A 22,615-nucleotide genomic window follows, 5' to 3' on the forward strand; every position below is an offset into this window, starting at 1 on the left:
AAATATTGAATACACTTTCTTCCATTCTGTGCCTGGATTCACATGGTTTAGCATGCACTTATTGTGTGTTTCCGTGATTGACTGGACTTCCTTTTTCTGTATTCATTCCTCCCGCCTTATTTGCTAATGTGACATTACTTTCAGACTAATGTTTGACCTAATAAAGTTGACTTTAAGCATGAGGCTCATCCATGTGGCCTTCGTTATTTTTATTTCTATCTGGAAAGGAGTAGCCGGTGCCAGTTACAGCTACTAACATTTCCGAAACATGATATAATGTAAAACAAAATTCAATAAAGCAGTTGTGAGGATAAAAAATCTTGTGAGGAATAAATTATTGAGAGGACTGTCCTCAGCCCTTCTGTCACCTTCTAGAGCCACGCCCTCTTAGCAACAAAGAAGTTACTGCTGTGGAAAGTGGATCTAGTGACAATGCCGCTCAATGTTCTAAGCACTTTAGGCGGACTAAAATCTGTAAGCTCTTTCTTTTTAAACATAACGCGGCAGTTTCAAAACGTTACTCACCCTTTGTACACAACCAACAAAGGACTGCATGACGTCGGCACCAACTGCGGTCTCCTTGGGATCCGGCACCCCGCCCAGGTAGAGGTTCAGTGGAAGCGAGAGCTGGGTGAAGGCTCCAGGAGAGTGTGCTTCGACACGGGGTTGGCGATCCAGTGTCAGGGTTCCCAGACGGCCGGTGCGGGACGCCTTCACCAAGTGCCATTCGCCAAGGGCCACTGGATACGGACTCCTGCAGCGGCGTTAAGATTTGGAAGTCAAGTGTCTGTTGAATTCGGGCCATACGGAACTTTTGCGGATTGGTAGAGAGGATTCTATGAACTAAAACAAAAAACCAAAGTGGTGGTTTGAGAGAGTTTACTAGAGCATTTTTACCCGCAGGAGCTGTGATCATGCATGGTCATAAGTTAAAAAAATATATGGGGGAACTATTGAAGCCGATTTTCCAACTAAGCAAAAGATGGGGTGGGCGAATATTGAAAGTTTTCAACGATTCAGCTATTACGCAATAACTATTCGCATTAAAACAGGAACTATTCGGTATATAATTACGCGCTGTCTATTCGTATTCAAACAAACTATTCGGTATTGTCGAATACCCGAAACTGACCAAATGTTTCCCCAAAAACCCACTGTTAAAGTCTTAAAGGGTCTACTTAGAAGTAGTGTGGCAAATTTTCAGAAGCGAATCAACGAAAAAATCTAACCAAGCAATGCAGATACAAGACGAACAATGCTAAATTTGTGTACAGCTTCGCCGTCGGAAGCATAGAAGCGGTAGCCGTGATTTTTGCTTGCACTCTGTCACTTGGGGTTTTGGGTAGCCTAGTGATGCAGCAGCTTTATTTTTTTACTCCACAGCCTGTGATGTTTTCCTTGCAACGGGCCTATTTTTACAGCACGCAAGTACGTGAATACCCCTTTTTTTGTTTTCCCCTCACAACTTATGGTACGTTTCGGCAAATATTTATTTAAACGTGCGCTCTAACGTGAAGAATTAAAAATGATAATCGCGCATATTTTCCCTTAGATGTCTGAACAGACTCACTTATTCGTGGACGCGACTTCCGCCTTCTTTGAGAAATTTGTCTCATCGTTCCAAACAGCATTATGTGCCACGGGCGATACGTGGAAACAAGCCACACGGTGTCGCACCGTTGACATCGGTAGTCTAAATCCGGCGACGCGACGATTGCCCAAAATTCGCTACCAGTACAGTTTGGCACGTTGGACGCGGCCCGCGCTACAGCTCGACCAGCTGTCGCCGCTAGTCGCCGCTAGTCGCCGCTAGTTAAGCGCACAAGTGCACGGCGAGCGAACGCTTTTTTTTTTTCGTTTGGCGAAGCGCAGACTTCACACGCCCTCAGCAGCCTGAAGAGCGGGCAAACGTAAAAGTAAGCTTTATAACTTTGTTGCCAGACCTAGTCCGGCATGCAGTACGAGGTTGCGTGAAGCCTTGCCGCTAATTTGGCATTCTTAAGAGTTCTGTTATCTATTTTTGCGTTAAAGATGGGCGTAAGATGCCTGCTGCTTCGCTTCCCATGGTTTTGCAGTAGGGTGTCCAGTGTTTCCGTCCTAGCCAACTGAACGAAGAAAAAAAGAAACCGGGGGCTCTTCTTACACTAAAAACACAGATCTGCCCACCTTGTGCAGGTTCGGCTTGTGGTGCATGGCCTGATTGTAACCGATTGCACCCCACTCTCTTCGTATAACCACGAATGCTGCTGTGTAAACTTCGGGCTCGGTCCTGGTTAACCTCCCTACCTTTCCTTTATCATTTACTCTCTCTCTTACCCGGGAAAGAGAAAAAATACGTTTAGGTGTAAACTAATATGCGTTTTAATTGTCCATAGCTGTGTTCACTTCCGAACAGCCCATTTCCTTCAGACGCTCATACGAACTGAAATCGATTTGATAATTGCGCAATTTGAAATTGAGCGCTACCCAATAATACAATTTATTCGGGTAGCGCGACCAGGCCGCAACGAGGGCGTACCGTTATGCCAACCAATAGCCATCTTTCCTGCTGAAGCATACGTGTTGGGCTTAAACAGAACGAATTACCAACGTTACTCAGGAGCACCTGAAGCTCCGATGTTCCGATTTTCGCTGATGAAGCATGCGCGGTCGCCCCACGCTGGGCGCCGCATGTATCCGATGTAACACCCTCGTCCAAATAAAGATTGGGCGCCGTGGAGACGTTTGAATCACAAATTACACTACCACGCCGCCTATCACAAGAAACTGCATGTTGCAACATGCATACGCTCAACGCTAACACGATGACGTTAACAACTTCGACGCAAACTCCCTGAGGCTCGTTGCAGCGCCTTACTGCAAATGTCATACAAGCAACAGGTCCGCGTTGTGTCCACACTAAATACAAACCGATCCTCGCCTGAAAAAAGAAAAAAAAAAGAAAATTTGTCGTGGGCAATGTATCAGATGTGCGGATAGTCACAATCCATGTGGCTCTTCGATGCCGATCTTTGGTGCAGGGGGAAATTTGTGAAACGGACCTGGCGTTAAATCTGGCTGGTGAACACTTGTGAAACGCAGCGAACCCGCTTGGCCGTGCGGGGCTCTTAGGTGGCGGAGTTGCAATTGCATTACCATGGCTACGGACGGAGCATCTCCTCCGACCTTCGCGTGAGGTTTCCTCCGTTCTCCTCCAGGTGTCACATGAACTTCTGGAGTGACGAATACATTTGACGCCTTTGTGAGTCGGCTCAACCAAACTTGTTTTATTTGTAATAATTCAGCGAATTCGCATTCTTCCCTCAACTAACGCGCAAGACTGATTCTTAGAAGACATCGAATCGGTAACGTATGCGGATGCGTACTAGAATGTCCTACAGAAGCTTCCTAGAGCGCTATGACCATATATTAACTATAACTATACATTGACTATAACATATACTAACCGTACGACAAACGCCGGGCTTCAACCGTGCTGTTTAAACAAGGTTGATGCCGTTCGTCGGCACTGTCAGTTTAAAATTTACTCACTGCCAACTTTCACAACCTACACCCAATCCGTGAATGGGCTGCATAGTCCGCCTCTTCACTAACTTAACAGCCAACCTATTTACCACATGTGTAACCGCAAGCACATTCTCCGGACGTGTCACCAACGGGAGAAGCACTGCTTGAAGTTTAGGCAAACCGAGATGTCTTTTCCGAAACTGTCAAAGCATAAAAGGCTAGGGGCTGTCGCTCAAAAAAGAAAGCGAAAAAAAAGAAGACTTTTCAAGTACACCAGTACGATCAACGCCTGCCGTTATAGCGACCGGGAGGATGCTGAATGTAGTTCAGAGAAAAGAAGACCATGCATCGTCCTGCAGCCACTGCCATCATCATCATCACCAGAACACTATGCCATAAGAAGTCAACTTCCTTGCCTCCTGTTTTAAAGCTTCTATGGAAGTACAATGCTGAGAGACAAGTGATGTGTAGAGTACTGGACCAGTTGGACAATCGTCCACTTTCAGAACTGAAAGCTTTAGGCCAATGTTTCGAAAGAACAACCGCGTTGAAGGCCTTACTCGCGCTATTAAGGTTCTTGCGGTCCACGGGGCTTCACGACAGACTCTAAGAATGCCGCCCACTACCGCTCTGTAGTGTACGCGCTTTGTTCGTGCTTGTCTCCCTTTCTTTCTATCTCCCCCTTCCACTCTGTTTCTCTTTTTATCCCCCTTAACCCTTCCCCCTGCGCAGGGTAGCCAACCGGAACTACCTCTGGTTAACCTCCCTGCCTTTCCCTGCATTATTTTCTCTCTCTCTCTCTTTCTCTCTCTCTCTCTCTCTCTCTATGGAAGTGCCTTGGTGCATTGGTTACACTAACCGGCTCACTAGCAAACATGTGTATTCACGAGAAGTTGTATTCGGGCGTCTACGCCCATAGCGCCGCTTAGCGTCGTCTCCTGCGTCGCCACAATTTCTGGCGCATGTAATCCTTCACACTTGCCTGAGCACTGCCGTGCCGGTGGAGAGGTCGAAGCGGAACTCGACGTGTCCGTCGGCCATCTGAAGCGACACGAAATCCCCCGTGCCGTCCATCTTGGCGCCGTTGTAGAAGAAAACGCCGTGCGGCGACAGAGGCTTGATGACCAACTGTACGTCCAGGAACGACAGATGTTCGTTGCCCAGGCCGGGAAAGCGGAGGTAAGACGAGCCATTGAACGATGGCACCACAATCTCCACGGCTGCAAGTGCAAGAGAGAAATGAACACTGAGAACACTGCCTTTACAAACCGGATTTTGTTGTTGTTGTTGCTGCGTTGTGCCTGTGTTGTAAAAAAAAACACGATCACTAGAGTGCATTATCAACTCAAAACTAAGACTTACCCACCATATATGTTCATAAAATAATACTGGGGAAAGGAATACTTTTATACGTATTAAACAGACAGTAAATTTACTGTTTATCTTTTGTATTCGTGAACAGTAGTCTCAGGAGCTGCTGTACCGAACTGTCACCGGCATTGTTCGGTATTCCACTTTTGGTTAGTAGAAGCACAACTACTAGGACAGGTGCGGTTTTTGCGCACGGCACAACTTACTCAGCGAGCAGATGGGAGAGAGCGACTCAATTATTTCCAGCCATTCAATAAGCTTTAGCTCGATTTATTATTTTCTTATTCTCGCCATGTTTTAAACCCTTTAAAACAATATGCGGAGTTGTGCTATCACACATCTGTCTTGCAACAAACAACACTGAACGATTTTTTTTCTATCCTACAACCTTGTACGTGCATCTGGTAAGACGGTGTTTCCTTGCTTCACCACCGCCATTGCTGGTGGGCCGCAGATAATTAAAAGCAGTTCTTTTTCATATACAAGCCCTCAGTTATCCTGACATGTCATTGTGCATGGATCACATTGTATATAAGCCTGACTGCTTACCCAAACGAGCTCAGTGCCAACTTCATATTTCACGTTTCTTCAGAAATGACAAAGTATTGCATATTCGATTCAATATTTGAAGATTATTTTTCTCGAATATTCATATTCGATTCGGAAGTTTCGCGTTTCAAACACCCTTAGTTACCATTCAATCAGCAGAGCGACGAAACTTTATTTTATCTATTTGTCTTGTTACAGGATTCCAGGATGCTAGGGGGAACGAGTAACGAGATGCCTACATACAAAAACGTCTTAACGCGAAAGCGTGAAGGAGCCCGTGCCGGAGAAAATATTGCGCCGGCGTGCAGCGTCCGGAGTCGGACGTTGCATCGGCAAAAATATTTTCGAACCACACATACCCAGGCCGTTCACGTGATGCAAGAAATTCGCTGAGCTAATTGAATTTCTGAAGCCGAAATAAGTGGAAAAAAAAATCGTAAACTACGACTTACACACAACCTACAGACATGATATCTTTCGGACTGTAATCTGAATATACGAGAAAACATAATTCCGTTACGCGAAAACTCAAAGAAACCCCTCTTCCAGCGTTTCCACAATGCACAGACTGGAAACAGCGTCCGCCATTTGCGCACACCGGCGCGTAAATATCTCGGAGTCCATGGAGCTGCGCGCCCGCTTCCTTGAAAGACTTCCAGATGGCGCTCGCCTCCGCCGCATCGCGGCCCATGCAAGAGGCCGCGTTTCTACCAGAAAGCCCGCCTTCGTGCATAGCGTTCGCCGCGAGCGTTTTCCGGTAAACATTGCGGTTACATACGCTGCAGTTGCCGGGAAGCGTGATACCCCTGCCACACGGGCACAGAAAATGGCATTAACTGGCTAATGCCTTAAACTTTAATGTCATTCGCGGGGTGCCACACGGACATGCTTAATGGCATTAACGCTTAATGCCATTCGCGACGTCGAGCGTTCTCGTAACCCACTTTGCCGTCAAATGCGTACTCTCGTTCCCAATGTCTCCATATTCTGACGTGACTAAAGAATTATTAGCGAAGAACAATTAATATATTCTTCACTTTCTTCATAAAGTTGCTCTTTCTTGCGGCGTAGTGCGTTCTTACAATTATTACAACTCACTTGGCCGTTGAATGCGTACTCTAGTTTACACTGTCGCCGCCGTGGCCGTAGTGATCATATTCTCACGATATTAAGTAAACTTGTAGATAAAAGCAATGAATATATTCTTCACTTTTTTAAACGGAGCTGTTTATTTTCGTAGAGATTAGCAGGCGATCTTGCTGGTACTCACGGCTAGAGCACTAATAGTGAGCGCATTAGCCAGGAGAAGCTGTTCGATTGCACGGCGGCGGCTCCTTGCCTTGTTAGCTTCAGACGCCGCCTTCAAATTTCTCGCCGATGCAAACTGGAGCACGCGGTCAAATTCTTCAGGATCGCTGCTGGAGAGCTTTGAAGCTGTGAGCGCTATTTTTCCCAATTTCAATGCTTTGGCTACGCTGTGGATTGGCCTTCGAGCTAGCTTTGGCTTCAAACAGTTTACGGCTGGGTGCAACAGTGACATTCCTGAAGTAAACTACACACAATACAGCGATTAATGTTTCTCATGCCATTTCTTAAACATCTGCACTCTAGATAACTGTTTTTTATTGTTTTACGATTGGCAAGCAAACTTGACCGTTTCACTGCAGCTATCGCCATCGCAACGATTAATGTCATTAAATATGCACGTGTAGCAGTGATCGAAATATAATGGCATTAAGAAACTTAAGTTCTTAAACTTGTAATGGCATTAACCTCGCCAGTGTGGCACAAGTATGAGAAGGAGTCAGGGACCTTTGAATGCTATCGGCGTTCCACTCTTAAAGACGAAGCTTAAGCGCCCTCCAATTTTTTTTTCTTGGGGGGGGGGGGGGAGGAGTTTGTGTTTCGATGTCCTCCTGATGCGAAAGAAACTCCGTGACCACTCCAACGTTAGTGTTGTTGCGAATGCCTATTTCATTGCTGCAACGTCCAGCGTCACTCACGTGTTTCACACGAGGCTCCCGCGAAGCCCAAGGCACAGAGGCATACACCCTGTTCCACTCCATTGGCGATGCACTGGCCGCCATTCTTGCAGCTTACTCCACTGCATCCATCGCCGCCGCATTCGTCTGCACAGAATGAGAAGGTAAATAAGTTAGTGCAATCAATCCACCCTAAAGTAACGACAGGCTGGCATTGCCTTGTCTGAAGACGCACTGTTATGACATTTCGCTTATGCGGTGTGGCCAAAAGGTACATGATAAAAATAAAAAGAAACACACCATTTTTTCCCGCCACCAAAAGAAAAGAGCGGGCAGATACCACGCCTTGCGGGAATCGATGTTGTGAGAAGCAGTGTGAGGAAAGCCTACCAGGTTAACGAAACGACCATGAGAGCACAAAGACGTAGGCGGCTGTTTCATGGCCTACGTGACACGCATGTCATGACCTAGGTTCGTCATACACTCTTGTCATACTACGCCAATTTTCGTACATACCAAGACGTAGGCGGTTCGCTTTAAGCGTAGCGCAGTAGAGAGCTCTTCAATCCCATACCAGTTGCTAAATTCCCTTCGGGCCACATTTTTCAGTACACGGATACAGTGTATGGCGATAAGCGCGAGGGTCTGAATGCTATCGCGTCAACTATGAACAGCCAAAGCAGCTAGAAAACGCCACGTGAGCAAAATAACAAACTAAGATATTTTGGCAAGCACTGCGAGCAATGCGGGAAACAAAGCGTATTTTCAGTCAGCACCATATTTTTATTTAGGTTGGCCATTTCAAGCACTTTCTAGCAGACCATGCCCGATTACGACTTTCGTCTATCGCTTCCTGGCCACAATTTAGCAAATTACCCTCCCTCCTCCCCGCCAGAAAGCACATGAGCATGCCGGCGGACTGAAAGAGAGTTTTGGAAATGATAAGACGGAACGAATATGAAAGCAAAAGCATGCGCATACATTTTCTATCACTTGACAGCATTTCGCCACACTACCATGTGACGTTGACATTGTCAAAGAAAAAGAGGTTCAGGAAATCTCTTATGGCATTTCGTTATACGGACAAGGTTACAGAATAAGCGCATCTACAATATTGCACATTGCAATTGTAAACGAGTGCGACATCGTGAAATGGCTTAGTAATACGTCGCAAGATTTTAAACACACTCGAGAACGTCCCCAGGTTTTCATATTCGCATTGCCCGCGAACGTACGTCACAAAAGAACAGACGATAACTATAATACGAAGAGGAAATGCCCACGTACCAACGTCGAGGCCTTCGATCGCATCGCCTCGTAGTGCTGTGGATCGGAAGTCGTACCGGCGCCCGTTAATCTCTAGATGTCGAATGCAGCCGACCAATCCGTCTCGGATGCCGAGCCTACCAGCAGCGAGGCTCGCGTTAGGCGATCCGCCGAGGTAGACGTTCAATCGCAGGGTTATCCTCGAGAAGAGACCCTGGCAAACGAAAAATCATCGAATGTCGCGCGTAAGGGCCCACAGTCGTTGATCTACACGCGGACGTGCGCAAAGAAAAAAAAAATGTCTACGACGCCGCGGTTCGACGTCTTCCACGAGGTGCAGCGAACAAAATATGGTGCATAAACACGCGCAATCTGCACGTGCGGATCAGGGACGTAAATCCCGCCCGTGAGTACCTAGTCACCAAGCAGAGAGCCACGCCCGTTTCACAGGCGGTTAGCCGAACTTCTTGTTGGGCTAGTTGGTGCATGTTACTGAAGCGATAAAGCGCCGAACAGACGACACAAGAAGAGACACGGAAGCGCTCGTCCGTGTCTCTTGTGTCGTCTGTTCGGCGCTTTAGTGCTTCAGTATTAAGGTCAGCCGCTCGTTACTTACCCCCGTATTCAGAAACGCATCTTGATTTGAAGTTCATGCTCGACGTGATATAAACGACGCCTGCTGCGAACGCGCCCAAGACGCTCATTGCGTCTCCTTTTGTGCGTTCACGATAGGGGTCATTTAAATCAAATCAAGCGTGGGCTTCAAGTTAAGATGCATTTATGAATACGGAGTCCGTAACGCTTTGCTTTCCGTTTGGAAGTCACGTCCGAGGCGGACTTTCAAGGACGATAAAACACTTTGTTTTTAGCAAGACGGCCGGAAGGTCGATTTTTTTTTTTTTTTCCATAACAAAATGTGCCTTAAGTTCAGCCTTCCCAGAGTAATCCTGGGGAAGGTTTGCATTTGTAATTCGTAGGAGACAATCATTTTATGTACTGTTCACGGGGGTGAAATGGTGCCGCCTTTGCACAACAAGCAGCACAAGAAGGAAATGGAACTATGGCTAGCGTATCAAAGTTGAACCTGAAATGACTTACAGTTTACAATGTTTTCTTAAGACTGGTCTGATTCTGTATATTTATTTTGACTAGAAAATACGAAAGCTGTTCTATTTAGAAAACAGCTTTTGAGATGTTAATTTCTTACTTTGCTTGTTGTTTGCAAAGAGTTTGTAGACAAAAGTTGCTATCTTGTTAGTTTCTATTAATTTGCTCGTATGTTACCAAGAGTCCACAGACAAAAGTTGCTATCTTGTTAACTTCTATTAATTTGCTCGTATGTTACCAAGAGTCCACAGACAAAAGCTGTTAGAACTACTTTCTTTAGATGACTCGCTGTCTACAGTTTTTCTATAGGCAAAAGTCAACCTGCTTAGGCCGCGAATCTACGGACGATCGAGAGGAATTCTCTATTTATCGCGTGTTTCGTTCAACATGAATCAAAGTTTTAAAAAATGCGCTACATTTGAAGAAAGCGTTCGTTCGTTGTTTTCTTGAGCTATGCACACAATTTATTGCGGTAGAACTCGCTCGGTTTAACTATATAATATAGTTCAGTTTAGATAGACGTGAAAATATTCAGATATTTCCTTTATGACGCATGATAATTTTTTCATAAAAATCTGCGAACAGTGCTCAGAAACACAGAAGGAAATCGCTACCACGATGTTCCCTTTTACGTCGTTCTTTTTTAAGGCCTTTGAAAGAAGCCGGTGAGCATTGAAAAAAAAAGTATTAATGTCCTAACGCGCTAGTGTGCCTGGATTGCAATGCCCTCAGTCGCAATTCCGATAAACGAAGCTCGCGTGCCCGTCGTAAAACGAAGCCATCACCCCCGCTGTCCAACGTAAAACAGGCAGCCCCGTCTGCATCGTTGTTATGAACATACAAATCCGACACGGTTCTAACTGATAAGCTTCTGCCCGACGACAAAACGGGTCGATGCACGCTATGTCGGTTTTTACGACACGCATGCGGTCTTCGTTTTTCTTTAGGGGCGTTACAATCCAGGCGCGCAAACCTCTCGTGACGTCATAGCTATTACTTCGCGGCGGGGCTTTTCTCAGAGCAGAGCGAACTCAATCACGTTATAGAAACAAATATATTGAGTCTTTCTGACAACGATTTACAACTTTCTGTAAGTACAACTGATGCCCTCAAACGAATATTTAAAACAGATGCGTAACCGAATTTACGAGCCAGTTAACCAAGCAAGCGCACTTTAACAAATAGTGCTGGTAACTGCAGACTATCTTGCCTTCGGTCGCATTTGCCTTTACGATGAACCACTTCTCTTTGAATGTTTGGTTGCTCTAGCTTAGTGTCCTTTTCTGGAAGCCTTCTAAACTAAATGGAAATTTTGCGAGTGAGATGTTTGGCAGAAGCACAATCGCAAGGGTGTCGACAGAGCAACAGCGGACGGGCGACTGCAACCACGTGAGCCTAACCCACCTTCGAACGACCCTGGACTTGGTGACCGCTGTTCAGCTGCATCCAGGCGTCCCATCGATCCCTGTACACCGTGAGCGTGTTCCAGGCGTTGAGTAGCACTGGTTGGTCGCTGCGCAGTGTCCCTGGACCCATGCCACAGTCGAACCTAAAAACGTAAAGCCAGAGAAGCTTGAGAATGATGAACATTTCGTTGACGTTGACGTTTAACGTGGATATTGTACAGATCTCTCTCTAATATTTCTCACTGATTATTGATGCTGATAGCTTCGCCGGCTCTTACTTTTGCACACCTAACCAAAGCCTTTTGACGCTATTAATCACCAGATCCTCTTTCTAAAACTACAAGCAACAGTGATATCAGGCTCTGCCTCGCCACTAATATACGCAGTTGCCTTCGTTCTAGAAATCAAGTTGTCAACATTTCCGGTACTTACTCAAACCAACAACAACAACAACAACAAAACAACCAATATAGGGGCACCAAAATACCGAAAGGTCCGTGTTCGGCCCACGCTTGTTCTCCATTTATATTAACGATGGATTTACCTACTTTCGTCCAGCATTGTAATCAATGACTGCATGTTGACGATACCACAACATTAACTCTCACAAAACCATGAACTGCTAGTATATGAACTTAGTGGGGCGTTCTTATTATATCACACTCGTGTTTATTAAGCACACTACACCTAAATCCCACAAAAATTAAATTTATTGCCTTTAAAGCGCATCAAAGATCTCCTTACTTCCATCAGCTTGCCACACTACTCGATCCAGGCTAGCGATGATTGTATTTGGGCGTCAGACTAGATTGAAAAATTAAAATTTTGTTGCCAGATTTCACACGCAAAAAGAAGTTTTTCTATTGCATACGCATCCTCATTAGAGCAGTACCCTTCTTTCATGTACCATTCTCAATCACTTTTAACTCATATTCCACCGACGCCAAGCAATTATTACCAGCCAATAACGTCCCTACAGTGTATGACATATATATATATGTACTCTGGGTGTTTCGTCATTTCAGCGTATGAGCAATCAATTTCTCTTTGCTTTCATTCCGTCTACTTCACTGGACTACACTAACAACGCAAGATCTGCTATCAATATGAACCACGTAATTCCCAAAGCCCGATCTAACTACAGCAAGCAAACTGTTGATTTTAGCACTTTTTAATTGTGTAAGCCACCACCGTTTGTTTCAACATTATTGACACATCACTAATTTATTACAGAATTCAGAAAGTTCCTTTTGAAACAAGCTATCCTACATACCATTTTGTGTATTTACTACATGAATGTGTGTGCTCGCACTGTATTAGTTAAAACCACAGCACTTTATATCATGTTTATTAGTTACCTGCGAAATTGTTAAAATGGGCCGCTTTTCTGGAGAATTTGTTCATATCTTCAATGTGTTGCTGATTAAGCTTGTTGCACAATTGTTTCTTGTTTTTGTACGTTTACATAAATTGCTGTCTTTCTAATTTTTTTATGGATATTGTTTTTTTATGTGCCTGCTGTAACAAACTTTTGTTCTCCTTCGTGCAAGCTATGTACAGTCGGCGTCACACTTGTGCAGAGCGCGGGAACGGCGGCCACCGGGGCGCTTCAGAGGCAGCCAGTGACGTCTGACGGTAGTTGCTGGGTATGTTTAGGCCCAGCAACTACCGCTAGAAGTCGCTGGCTGGCTCCTGAGCGCCCTGGAGGCCGCCGTTCCCGCGCTCTACACAAGTGTGACGCTGACTGTACAGGAGGTCCCCATTCAGTCGCCAACACCGGGACCTACCCATGTATATTGTATATTGTAACGACTTCAAAAATAGTAATAAAATTAGATCCTGACTCTGAACGTTTCAATGTACTGCAGGGGAATTAACAGACACTAATAATGAACATGCAAAGCTTGGCGCGCGAGCACTGTTCCTTGCAGCCTTAGGCATACGAGCCTAATCCTGAACTCAGGAACCGTAGCAATGCTTATGCCATAGAGTCACTACTACTGCCAAGGATTCTAAGGAAATGGCATGACAACAAGAAAAGCTAGAGAAATTCTGAGAATTGTCTACTAAAGCACAGGCATTGTTTGGATCGCCTGTGACTTCGCTTTTGCTTAGTTTACTTGCTTTTGCTACCCTATGCGCGTCTGCCCATGGCCTTTGCGGTTGCAAAGAATGCCGTAGACAATTCTCAGATTTTCTCGCTCCATCCAACCCCTTCAGTGCACTCGTACCAATTGAGCCGGAACGCCAAGCACGAGCGCGTCTCAACGGAGCAGAGCGTTCGAAAGGAAACGCCAGCGGCCGCGGTAGCGCGTGAGGCGTTGCGTGAGGGGAGAGTGCATAGCCGCCATGGTACACCGCGCCGACATGTCATGTCACGCTCGCTGTCACTCTCGCAAGCGTGTGTTAAGCGCGCGTTCCTCGTCCACGCAAGCTATCGCCCGCGTTCTGAGTGCGCCTCGATAACGGCCAGCGAAGGCGCTCCAAGTGTCTCCATGCGCTCGTTCTACACTCCTGCGCTTGCGGACTGACTGCACCTGGACTGCGACCCGGCTGTACGCCAAGGGCCGCGCCACGTCACCTGCTTGCAAGAGGTGCGGGGACCCCGAGACTCTGGAGCACCTTCTCTGTGCCTGCCCATCCTTGGCGCAGGAACGCTCCACAGTGATCAACACCTACAGACGCCACGGCCTTCCAGCGGCCGCAGAGACTGACCTGCTGTTCCCGGTGCGTCCACAGCTCCCTGCGCTGCGAAGCCTGCTGCAGTTTCTAAGTTCCACGGGAATCGACACCCCATAAGCGCCCGCTACAACGCTGGCAACTTTACTGAGGACTGCCCCCTGTCGCCCTGTCGCGCATAGTGGAGTCTATTAGGCCACATGCTCCCTCTTACTCTATCATCTTTCACTTCCCACTCCCTCTCCCCTGACGACGCTTCGCCGTGCTCCCTCACGGGTTGCAGAATCAAGCGTCCTTCCTTTCTTTAGATCACTATCACTATCATCTCCATGCGCCCCTTTGCCCGCAAGGAGTTCATTACTTGAAGGACGCTCAGCAGCGTTCCATTCGACATTAGGCCACCCCAAAATCTCAAGTAGGCCCACACCCAAATTTAAACTGGGCCCACCACGAAATCCAAGCTGGCCCACGCGCAAATTTAATGTCGGCCCACCCCGAAGTTCATGTTGGCCCCCCTCCAATTTTAGGTAGGCGCACCGTAACATTTATGTTGCCCCCCCCCCCCCCCCCCCCCCAGATTTCAACTTGGCCTATCCTCAAAATTGTCTCACCCCAAATTTCAAGTTGGTCCATTCCCAATTTAAGTTGGCGCGCCCCAAAATTTGAACTTGCACCCCCCCCCCCCCCCCCAGCTTTAACTTAGCCCGCCCCCAGATTTACTTTGGCCCATGTCCAAATTTCAAGTTAGCCCACCCCAAAATTTTACGTTGGCCCACCCCTGTTATAAGCTTCCCCGAGTATTTTCTAAGGAACTCTATGCATCTACATGTGCATTCTCTTTTTTGTTTTATTTAAATTTTTTCTTACCGCTTGAAAGCTAGCAATCGTCTACACTTACACAACCATGACACTACCCCCCCCCCCCCTGTTTCCCCCGCTTATGTAATACCCCTGTGGGGTTTTTAAGGGTACCGTAAATAAATAAATTATTAAATAAATAAAATCTTTACAAATTACGATTTTTTGTGCAGATACAAGGCATTACACTTTTCACGTTACAGGGCAGGGGAGCTCATTAAAGAAAGCTTAAGCTTTAAAAAGATTGCTCTCCAATCGGCGCTATTAAGGTGGTTGGACAGCGAAGCTGTAACTGACTACAATGATTGCCCATTACGACCTAGCTTGAAATTACTAACATGGCGACATTCACACGCACTTTACCTATTAGCCTAAGACGTTTCAACGGCTTGCAACTTGGCTCACGCCACTACTCCGCGCACCTGCGAAGAGTGGACCAGAGAGAAGACAGATGCATTTAACCCAAATTTCGCCACTACTTGTATGCACGCTGCTCTTCAGGAGCACTCACTATACGCGGCCTCCCCATAGCTTTGTCGCAACACAAATCAGTTGCTAGGCTGGTTCTTTTTACATGCGAAGGTGTGGTTACGTCACTACCTGCTTCGTATGCCACAGTTTCCCGCTTCCCGGCAACTGCAGCTTATGCAACCGTAATCATTACCGAGAAACGCTCGCGGCAAACGCTACGCGCGAAGGCGAGCTTTCCGGTTCTTTTCTTTTCTTTTCCCCGCACGGCCGGCGCCACCGCAGCCGCGGATGCAAGCGCCCTCTGCTGGTGCTGCGAGGAACGCAGCGGTGCACACGGCGCAAGCCTCCCGAGTTTTGCCTACGGACACAACAGACCCATAGCGAAGTAAAGCTTTACAGCTTTCATTGTAATAAAAATAAAATAAGAAGTGTCATTGCATTTGACGAGAAGCGTTCCGGAGGTATGAGCACTGACGTAGGGAAGAAAGCCACGAGGACGCGTCTCATTTTCTACACAATAGGGCAGAAGAGAAGAACCCTTAAATGATGACCGATACAATATAACCGAGCATTTAAAATTTCTGATTATTAACTCCTAAACATAACTTGTACAACTACGTAGTTTCATAGCAAACACTCTTGGAATAGCAATCTCCAATTCGAGGTTATGTACCCAGGTAACGTTGCGCCGATGAAGGCTCTGCCAAAGCGTCCCCAGTGTGTCTTCGTTCACCATGCCTATAAACAGCAATCTGACGCGCGAAATTTTTTTTCCACGCTTTCATAGGCGCTACTTCAATGTTTTAGTTTAATAGAAATGCACTGTGAGGTAAACGAATCGTAATCGTTGAAGTATTTAGGGGCTACAAAACAGGCTTCGTGTAGCATTTGAATAAAAATGAAGAGTGTACCCAGGAAGAGGAACGAGATTATGTGGAATAGCATTGGCGATTTCTTGGGTCGGCTCAAACGAACGAGAGAACTATTCTCTTCTTGGGCGACTTTATTGCTTGGCTACTTATGAAATGATTAATAAGAATCGGGGCCCTTCGGTTAACCCCCTTTCTACACGACAACAAAGGAAGGCAGTACTATCGCTCGTTCGAACTCCACAAACACAAACGTAACAGTTCCTCCTTCATTTGTATCCCTGACTTTGGCGTATACACGAATTTAGCACCATGTACAGTAAGCTGTCAGGTTGGGGGGCGTGTGAAGTATCTGATCATCCGTGCTACCGGGCAACCAGTGCCTCATCGGCATCCGCGGGCCTGTCTGGGGTCATTGCTTGTTGCCTTCTTATGATTTATTGTCGTGTGTCATGTGTCAAGTAACGTAGAAAAAGATCCTGCAGGAAAAAGAAGGCGCAGCTCGCCATAGGAGCATCTCTGCTAAGTTAAATGAGTTACTTCGAAAAATGCAATTTATCCGATGTGCGGACTCAATGACGAGTTGCACTAAGGAGTACCTTGAGACCTTGGAAACTAAACACAACCAGTTGGTTCAACAAAACTCCAATAGACAAATCCAAGAACTACGCTTACAGAATAAGAATGAAGACTGTGTTTCTCCCATCGAAAATGCAATGAGTATTATAGAAATAGACCTCGAACATGGCACTAAATCTTCAAGCCTGGCTGATATAGCGAAAATTATTCAACAACACTTTAAACAACAGTTCGATGATGATGAGTTGGATGAACCAGCCGACCTGACAACGAGTCCAAGAAGTTAAGAACTATGTGAGAATTTCATAGTTCCAGAAGAAGAGTTCCTACTAAGCCTAAATGACGATATTACATTAGAAGACATAAAGCAAGCACTAAAGGACATGATCCCCAGAACAGCCCTAGGCTGCGATGGACTTTTAACCAACTTTTATGCAGCCGTTCTAGAACCGCTCGATGAAGCCTTATTATTGATGGTTAAAATGGCTTTCGAAGAAAGCAGGAAACCGCCTTCTTTTAGTAATGGCCGCATAGTACTTATCCCTAAAGAGGAGACACCACCGAACAACCCGAAATCTTGGCGTCCAGTCACCTTCTTAAGGCATCATCATCATCATCATCATCATCATCGTCGTCGTCGTCGTCGTCGCTGGACTCTAGACCATTTTCGGAAATGAAGATCCTTGGACCATGGTCGTACGCGTCGATGGTACAGAAAGCCACGAAAGCGTTGTTGAAGTAAATCAAGTCGACAGGTCTTGGCAACCGTGTGTAGACTCCGTGCAAACCTTCAAATGTGCGCGAAACTGTGCTCTATCTCCTCTCTCTCTTCGTTCCTATACACCTTCCCCCAGTGCAGGGTAGCAAACAGTACGTGCGTCTGGTTAACCTCCCTGCCTTTCCTCTCTTCTATTTCTCTCTCTCTCTCTAGGAAAGTGCGAAATAAACTTCCCTTTGTTGTCATGTGTATTTATGTACATCTTTTTTCGGCGACAGTTTTTTACCTGCTGACAAATGTTAAACGTTAGAGATAGCGTTGTGTGTTTCTTTTTCTGGTGACCGTTCTTCGCCTGCTGACAAATGTTAAATGTTATCGCTCGGCGTAAGACGGGCCTGCATGAATCAGAACATTCTGAACATTGTCGTAGCCAATTCTATCTGTTGCCTGTGTTGCCGCCGAACCTTCTGTTGGCAAATTGCAAGCGCGACGCGAACGGTGCTGTACATTCTAAAGCTTACGCGAGTAGCAGCCATAACGCTGAAATGTTCGATTAGTCAAGCATATAACAAGCCGGCGCGTTTGACCCGCAGATCAGATTTCGGCGATCGACGAGTGTGCTCGTCGCTATCATCGCGCTGAGTGTTGCTTTTTTCTGTGCGCAGGTTCACCCAACAAACAGTTAGTTTCGTCACTTGCGATGCGCCACTGTGGTTGGTAACTGCGGTGGAACAACCACAGCGAACGCAACCACTGAGCGGTGTGCCACTGTAGTGATGGCGCGCTGTTCTACCAGTTTCCTATTAGTATAGTTCGAGGCCTTTGACTGATCAGGTCATCCCTTGGCGGTGCCACAGCACGAAATATTTTGGCATGAATAACGTTCTTCTCCAGGCATGGAGACGGTTAATAAACGCGAAACGACGTTGCAGTGTGTATCGTGGTTACGTTTGGGCGCATACCACGAAGTCCATAGTGGGTACGGACTAGCGGACGGCACACAAGCACAGCTGCGAGGTCACGGAGGTAACACGTCGAGGCTTCTTTTATTGCAATAGGCAATTACACAGGCGCTTCAGGCGCGTTTCCATTATTGGCGTCGTCGTGCTGTCCTGCTATCGACGGCGCATGCGCGGCCAACGCTTAAAAATTTGACGGCAAGTGCGTTTGAAGAAGATAGTCGAGGGCGGACTCACGAGAAACCGAAAATCACTACGGATGATGATGATTGCAGTGCTTTGTGGCGCGAGGGCCAAGTATGGCCGACGAGCGCGAGGCCAGTGTTAATGAGTTCGCAGTGGTGCGATGAACTACGAGAGGTGGATGTGACGAGGTGGTAAAGCGGCCTAACAAAAGAAAGTCGCTGCAAAGTGCGTGAAATCGACGTGCAATACGATTATGGGAATGGCTAACGACGTGCACTGTGAACATGAAAAAAACATGCACTGCGAATAAGTAATAGCACACACAAAATATGTCAGACGCAAAAAATTGGCGCCACTGCCTAAACAGAGAGAGAGCCCTTGAAACAAGCGCCTGGAGGTATGTGCTATACTAAACACTATTGCAGCAACATCCTCTGGCGAGGAAGGATGCACTACGTACTTCTCGGGCTAATTGCATGTAATACGACGTCACTAAAGAACTCTGGAACCACGTTGGTGTAAAAAAAACGGCTCTCCACCAAGAAACGTAATGGGATGGAAAGGGACTGATAGCGGTATGCCAGAGGAAAAATTTTTCTCTCTGTTTCGCCTTCCCGACAATCGAAGAGGACGCGGAGGACAGTGCCACTCGCCTGAACTCGACAAAGCCCTTGGAGAGCAGGATGGCAAAGTAGTCTCCCTGGAGCTCCGCCGTCTCTCCGGAGTAGAGGAGCAGGGCGTCGTGGGTTTCCGGCCTAAACTGGAGCGTGATCTGCATCGACTTGTGCGCGTCCCGGAGTGTAGGCAGCGCGAGGTACGAGGAGCCGGAAAAACGGGGACGTCGCAGGTCCACTTCTGCGCATGCGCCCCCAATGAGAAAACTTTAGAAAAGAAACCACACATAGACGCAAATGTCAACAACAAGTGAACAATACAGTTCGGATTATAGAGGACCAGCGCTTAGACGAAGCACACAGAAAGGACAGACACGCGCACACGCGCACGCACGCACACACACACACGCACACATACACACACACACACACACACACACACACACACACACACACACACACACACACACACACACACACACACACACACACACAGACACAGACACAGAGAGAGAGAGAGAGAGACCGGTAACCGTATGAGCGTACTGTTTCTTGCCTCGCACTTTATACATCCACAAACGAACAACTAAGACAGGAAAAACGAAAACTGGAACGCGTAGCAAGCCTATCGCATTGCATACAATATCTTCTTTCTTGTGCGGAAGCGCCTAGGACGCACTGATGCACACGTCTCCTTACTTGCGTACTTCAATAAGGACGGGGAACTTTCGAGAAGAGCAGCGTCAGCTGTTAACCCTGTGATGCTCAAACTGTTCCACATAAGAAAAGATAGGACTCATTCACTTTTATTTCTCGCGGATGTAAGAGTTAGCTATAATAGTTAACTGCATTTTTGGCAGGCGCACAGAAAGAAAGCGAGAAGTTATTTGTAGGCGTGGGCCTATATCCAAAGTTTTGAATATGAATCAAATATTACGCACTAACTATTCCTACTTACAAGAAAACGAGTCGCTATTTTCGAATATCGAAAACTAACCAAATATTTCGCTGCAACGGGCCGGTAAAATGTGGTTACTATTCTCCGTCTGCTAGACAAAGCGTCGCAAGCTATCACAGATTAAGCTGCGACAAAATTTTCGAAGGAACGCCAGAACATGGAAAGCGGCCGCCGCGGCTCAAGATCGAACCCTCGCAGACTCCGGCGGGAACTAAGAGACTGTGCGGCGGCATTCGTGAGGGCGTTCTTTAACGCGACAATTGGGAAATGCTGACGCTTTTGGGTGGCGCCGGCTGCGCTTCTCTACTTACAAATATCTGGTACATTAGAAGGCCGCACGAGTAGAAAATTAACACGGAACACACTAACAATAACGGTAAACTCGCAGAAGTCAAACACACTCAAATTTCGTGCCTGTTCTCACACTCAAGTCGCGTAAGTACACCAAAGACAACCTTAAAATATGCGTCGCCCAAAGCACACCTAATCTCGTTCTACGCTGCACATTCCCGGCGTTCGCTCCTTCATTTGCCTATGATCGTATACGCAGGACGAAATTAAATAAATTATGCGGTTTTACGTGCCAAAACCACTTTCTGATTATGAGGCACGCCGTAGTAGAGGACTCCGGAAATTTCGACCACCTGGGGTTCTTTAACGTGCGCCTAAACCTAAGTACCACGGGTGTGTTCGCATTTCGCCCCCATCGAAATGCGGCCGCCGCGGCCAGGATTCGATCGCGCGACCTTGTGCTCAGCATCCTAACACTACAGCCACTGAGCAACCGCGGTGGGTATGCAGGACGAAAGCCTTCTCCCGGCGGGCTGGTTGAACGCGGGGCTCACCTTGGTCGCAAAAGGCGCCCGTGTAGCCGAGCCCGCACGCGCAGCGCACGCTGCCCGTTCGTTCGTCTTGGACGCAACGTCCCGTCCGCGAACAGGACAGCTGCTGGCAGGGTGACGCAATGCCCGGCGCCATCACCGACTCCTGCAAGGGAGAGGTTGGCACGCGCGCAAGGTTACGGCAAAATAAATTCTGCGGGATCCCGCAAGCTGGAGGAGCGTTCACGAAAGGAAGAATTCGCCTCCGCACTAGTCTGTAAGCACGAAGCTACTACAAAGGACTACTACAAAGGACTACTACAAAGCTACTACATCACTTACAGCGCGTTCATAGACAGGGACCCTGTCTATGTACGCGCTGTAAGTGATGTTTGCAATGGAATACCCACTAGCCCGTACCTAAACCCTGCTTCACTACAAGGGAAACTCGTACATTGTAAAATAATTCATACGCTTGAAAGTGAACAACGGTGTAAATCGGTCTATAACTCCAACCCTTACACCCTGTCAAAGTGTAAGGATGTGAATCAAGGATGGATTTACACCATTATTCACTTCTAAGCGTGTAAATTATTTTACGGATCACAGGTTTCCCTTGTAGCTGTTTACTCATTACTCTTTACCTCATTATGATCAGCAATAAAAGGAGAACGTATTTTGTACCGTGCACACCAGTTACACCCTAGAGCAAAGTGGAAGCTGATACAGCTTCCCGTTCAGATAATGATGCATACACAGCTGCGTTTAAATTTCGCATTAGGGAGCAGGTGGTTTAGGCGCAAGTGCAGTAAAGCTTAACGGCAGTCAGCAATATGCTGTTACGATGACGGCATCCCAGAGGTAATAAACCGGACTAAGAAATGCCATAAAATATATATGGTGCGCAGCATCAATAAAGTAAACTTTAATTGTAGGTTATTACGTGCCAAAACCACTATCTCATTATGAGGCACATCGTAGTGAGGGACTGCGGCAATTTGGACCACCTGGGATTCTCTAACGCGCACCTAAATCTAAGTACACGGGTGTTTTCGCATTTCGCCATCAAGAAAGTTACCAGAGTGCCCCACTGCCTGCAAGCAACACCTACTTACTATACCATACGCTTACGCTTGCCCACTATCAACCGAGATGGGTGGAACAGCCAAAATATTGTGCGGTCCCTTTCTATAACAATCTGCGTTTTACGACGGGTCAGGCGCCCGCAACGAGACGCCTATAATTAAAACACCCTCTCAGCAGACATTAGCGGGAAATCTCATCAGCTTCCATGCTGTCAGCCTGACCGCAATCGTCGTAACCTTGCGCAAGGCAAGAAAGAAGCCATATCGATAACGCGCGCCGTGTAAGACCAGTACTAAGCTTGCGGGGATCCTGTAACAAATCCGGCAAATAGCCGACGAGGTCCTCCTTTATCGGCCAGACAGAGTGCGCAATTCTAACCACCACTCGTTCTTCTAACCAGCGAAAAAAAAAATAATAACGTGACCCAAAGCAGTGTGATCTTGTCGAGTTATCTTTTGGGGTCTCCGAAATATTGCGTCATTCCGGGCAGAGGAACAGCTTTTCGCGCAGTATCTTTCATCTCGGACGGTGTCGCAAGCTGTTTGTTCTTTCTTGCGAAACATCGCATAACCTGATCGCAAGTAACGTGCATGGCGTTGCAGCATAAACGACAACCACGAAATGCGCAA

The 22,615-nt window shown here is 46.9% G+C and overlaps 1 protein-coding gene across 1 annotated transcript in view; it reads right to left on the reverse strand.

The window, feature by feature from the left end:
• The window catches only part of LOC126518224 (pikachurin-like), a 158,597-nt gene that overhangs the window by 17,400 nt on the left and 118,582 nt on the right, over positions 1-22,615 (reverse strand). The window contains exons 5-11 of the mRNA XM_055064295.2: positions 20,925-21,066; positions 19,161-19,362; positions 11,187-11,331; positions 8,697-8,889; positions 7,431-7,556; positions 4,490-4,727; positions 526-754 (exon numbers count right to left, since the gene is read on the reverse strand). Of these exons, the coding sequence (XP_054920270.2) occupies positions 526-754; positions 4,490-4,727; positions 7,431-7,556; positions 8,697-8,889; positions 11,187-11,331; positions 19,161-19,362; positions 20,925-21,066 (1,275 nt within the window). The remainder of the gene's footprint in view (positions 1-525; positions 755-4,489; positions 4,728-7,430; positions 7,557-8,696; positions 8,890-11,186; positions 11,332-19,160; positions 19,363-20,924; positions 21,067-22,615) is intronic.

The sequence above is a fragment of the Dermacentor andersoni genome, chromosome 11 (assembly GCF_023375885.2).
Source record: "Dermacentor andersoni chromosome 11, qqDerAnde1_hic_scaffold, whole genome shotgun sequence".
Classification (NCBI taxonomy): Eukaryota; Metazoa; Arthropoda; class Arachnida; order Ixodida; family Ixodidae; genus Dermacentor; species Dermacentor andersoni.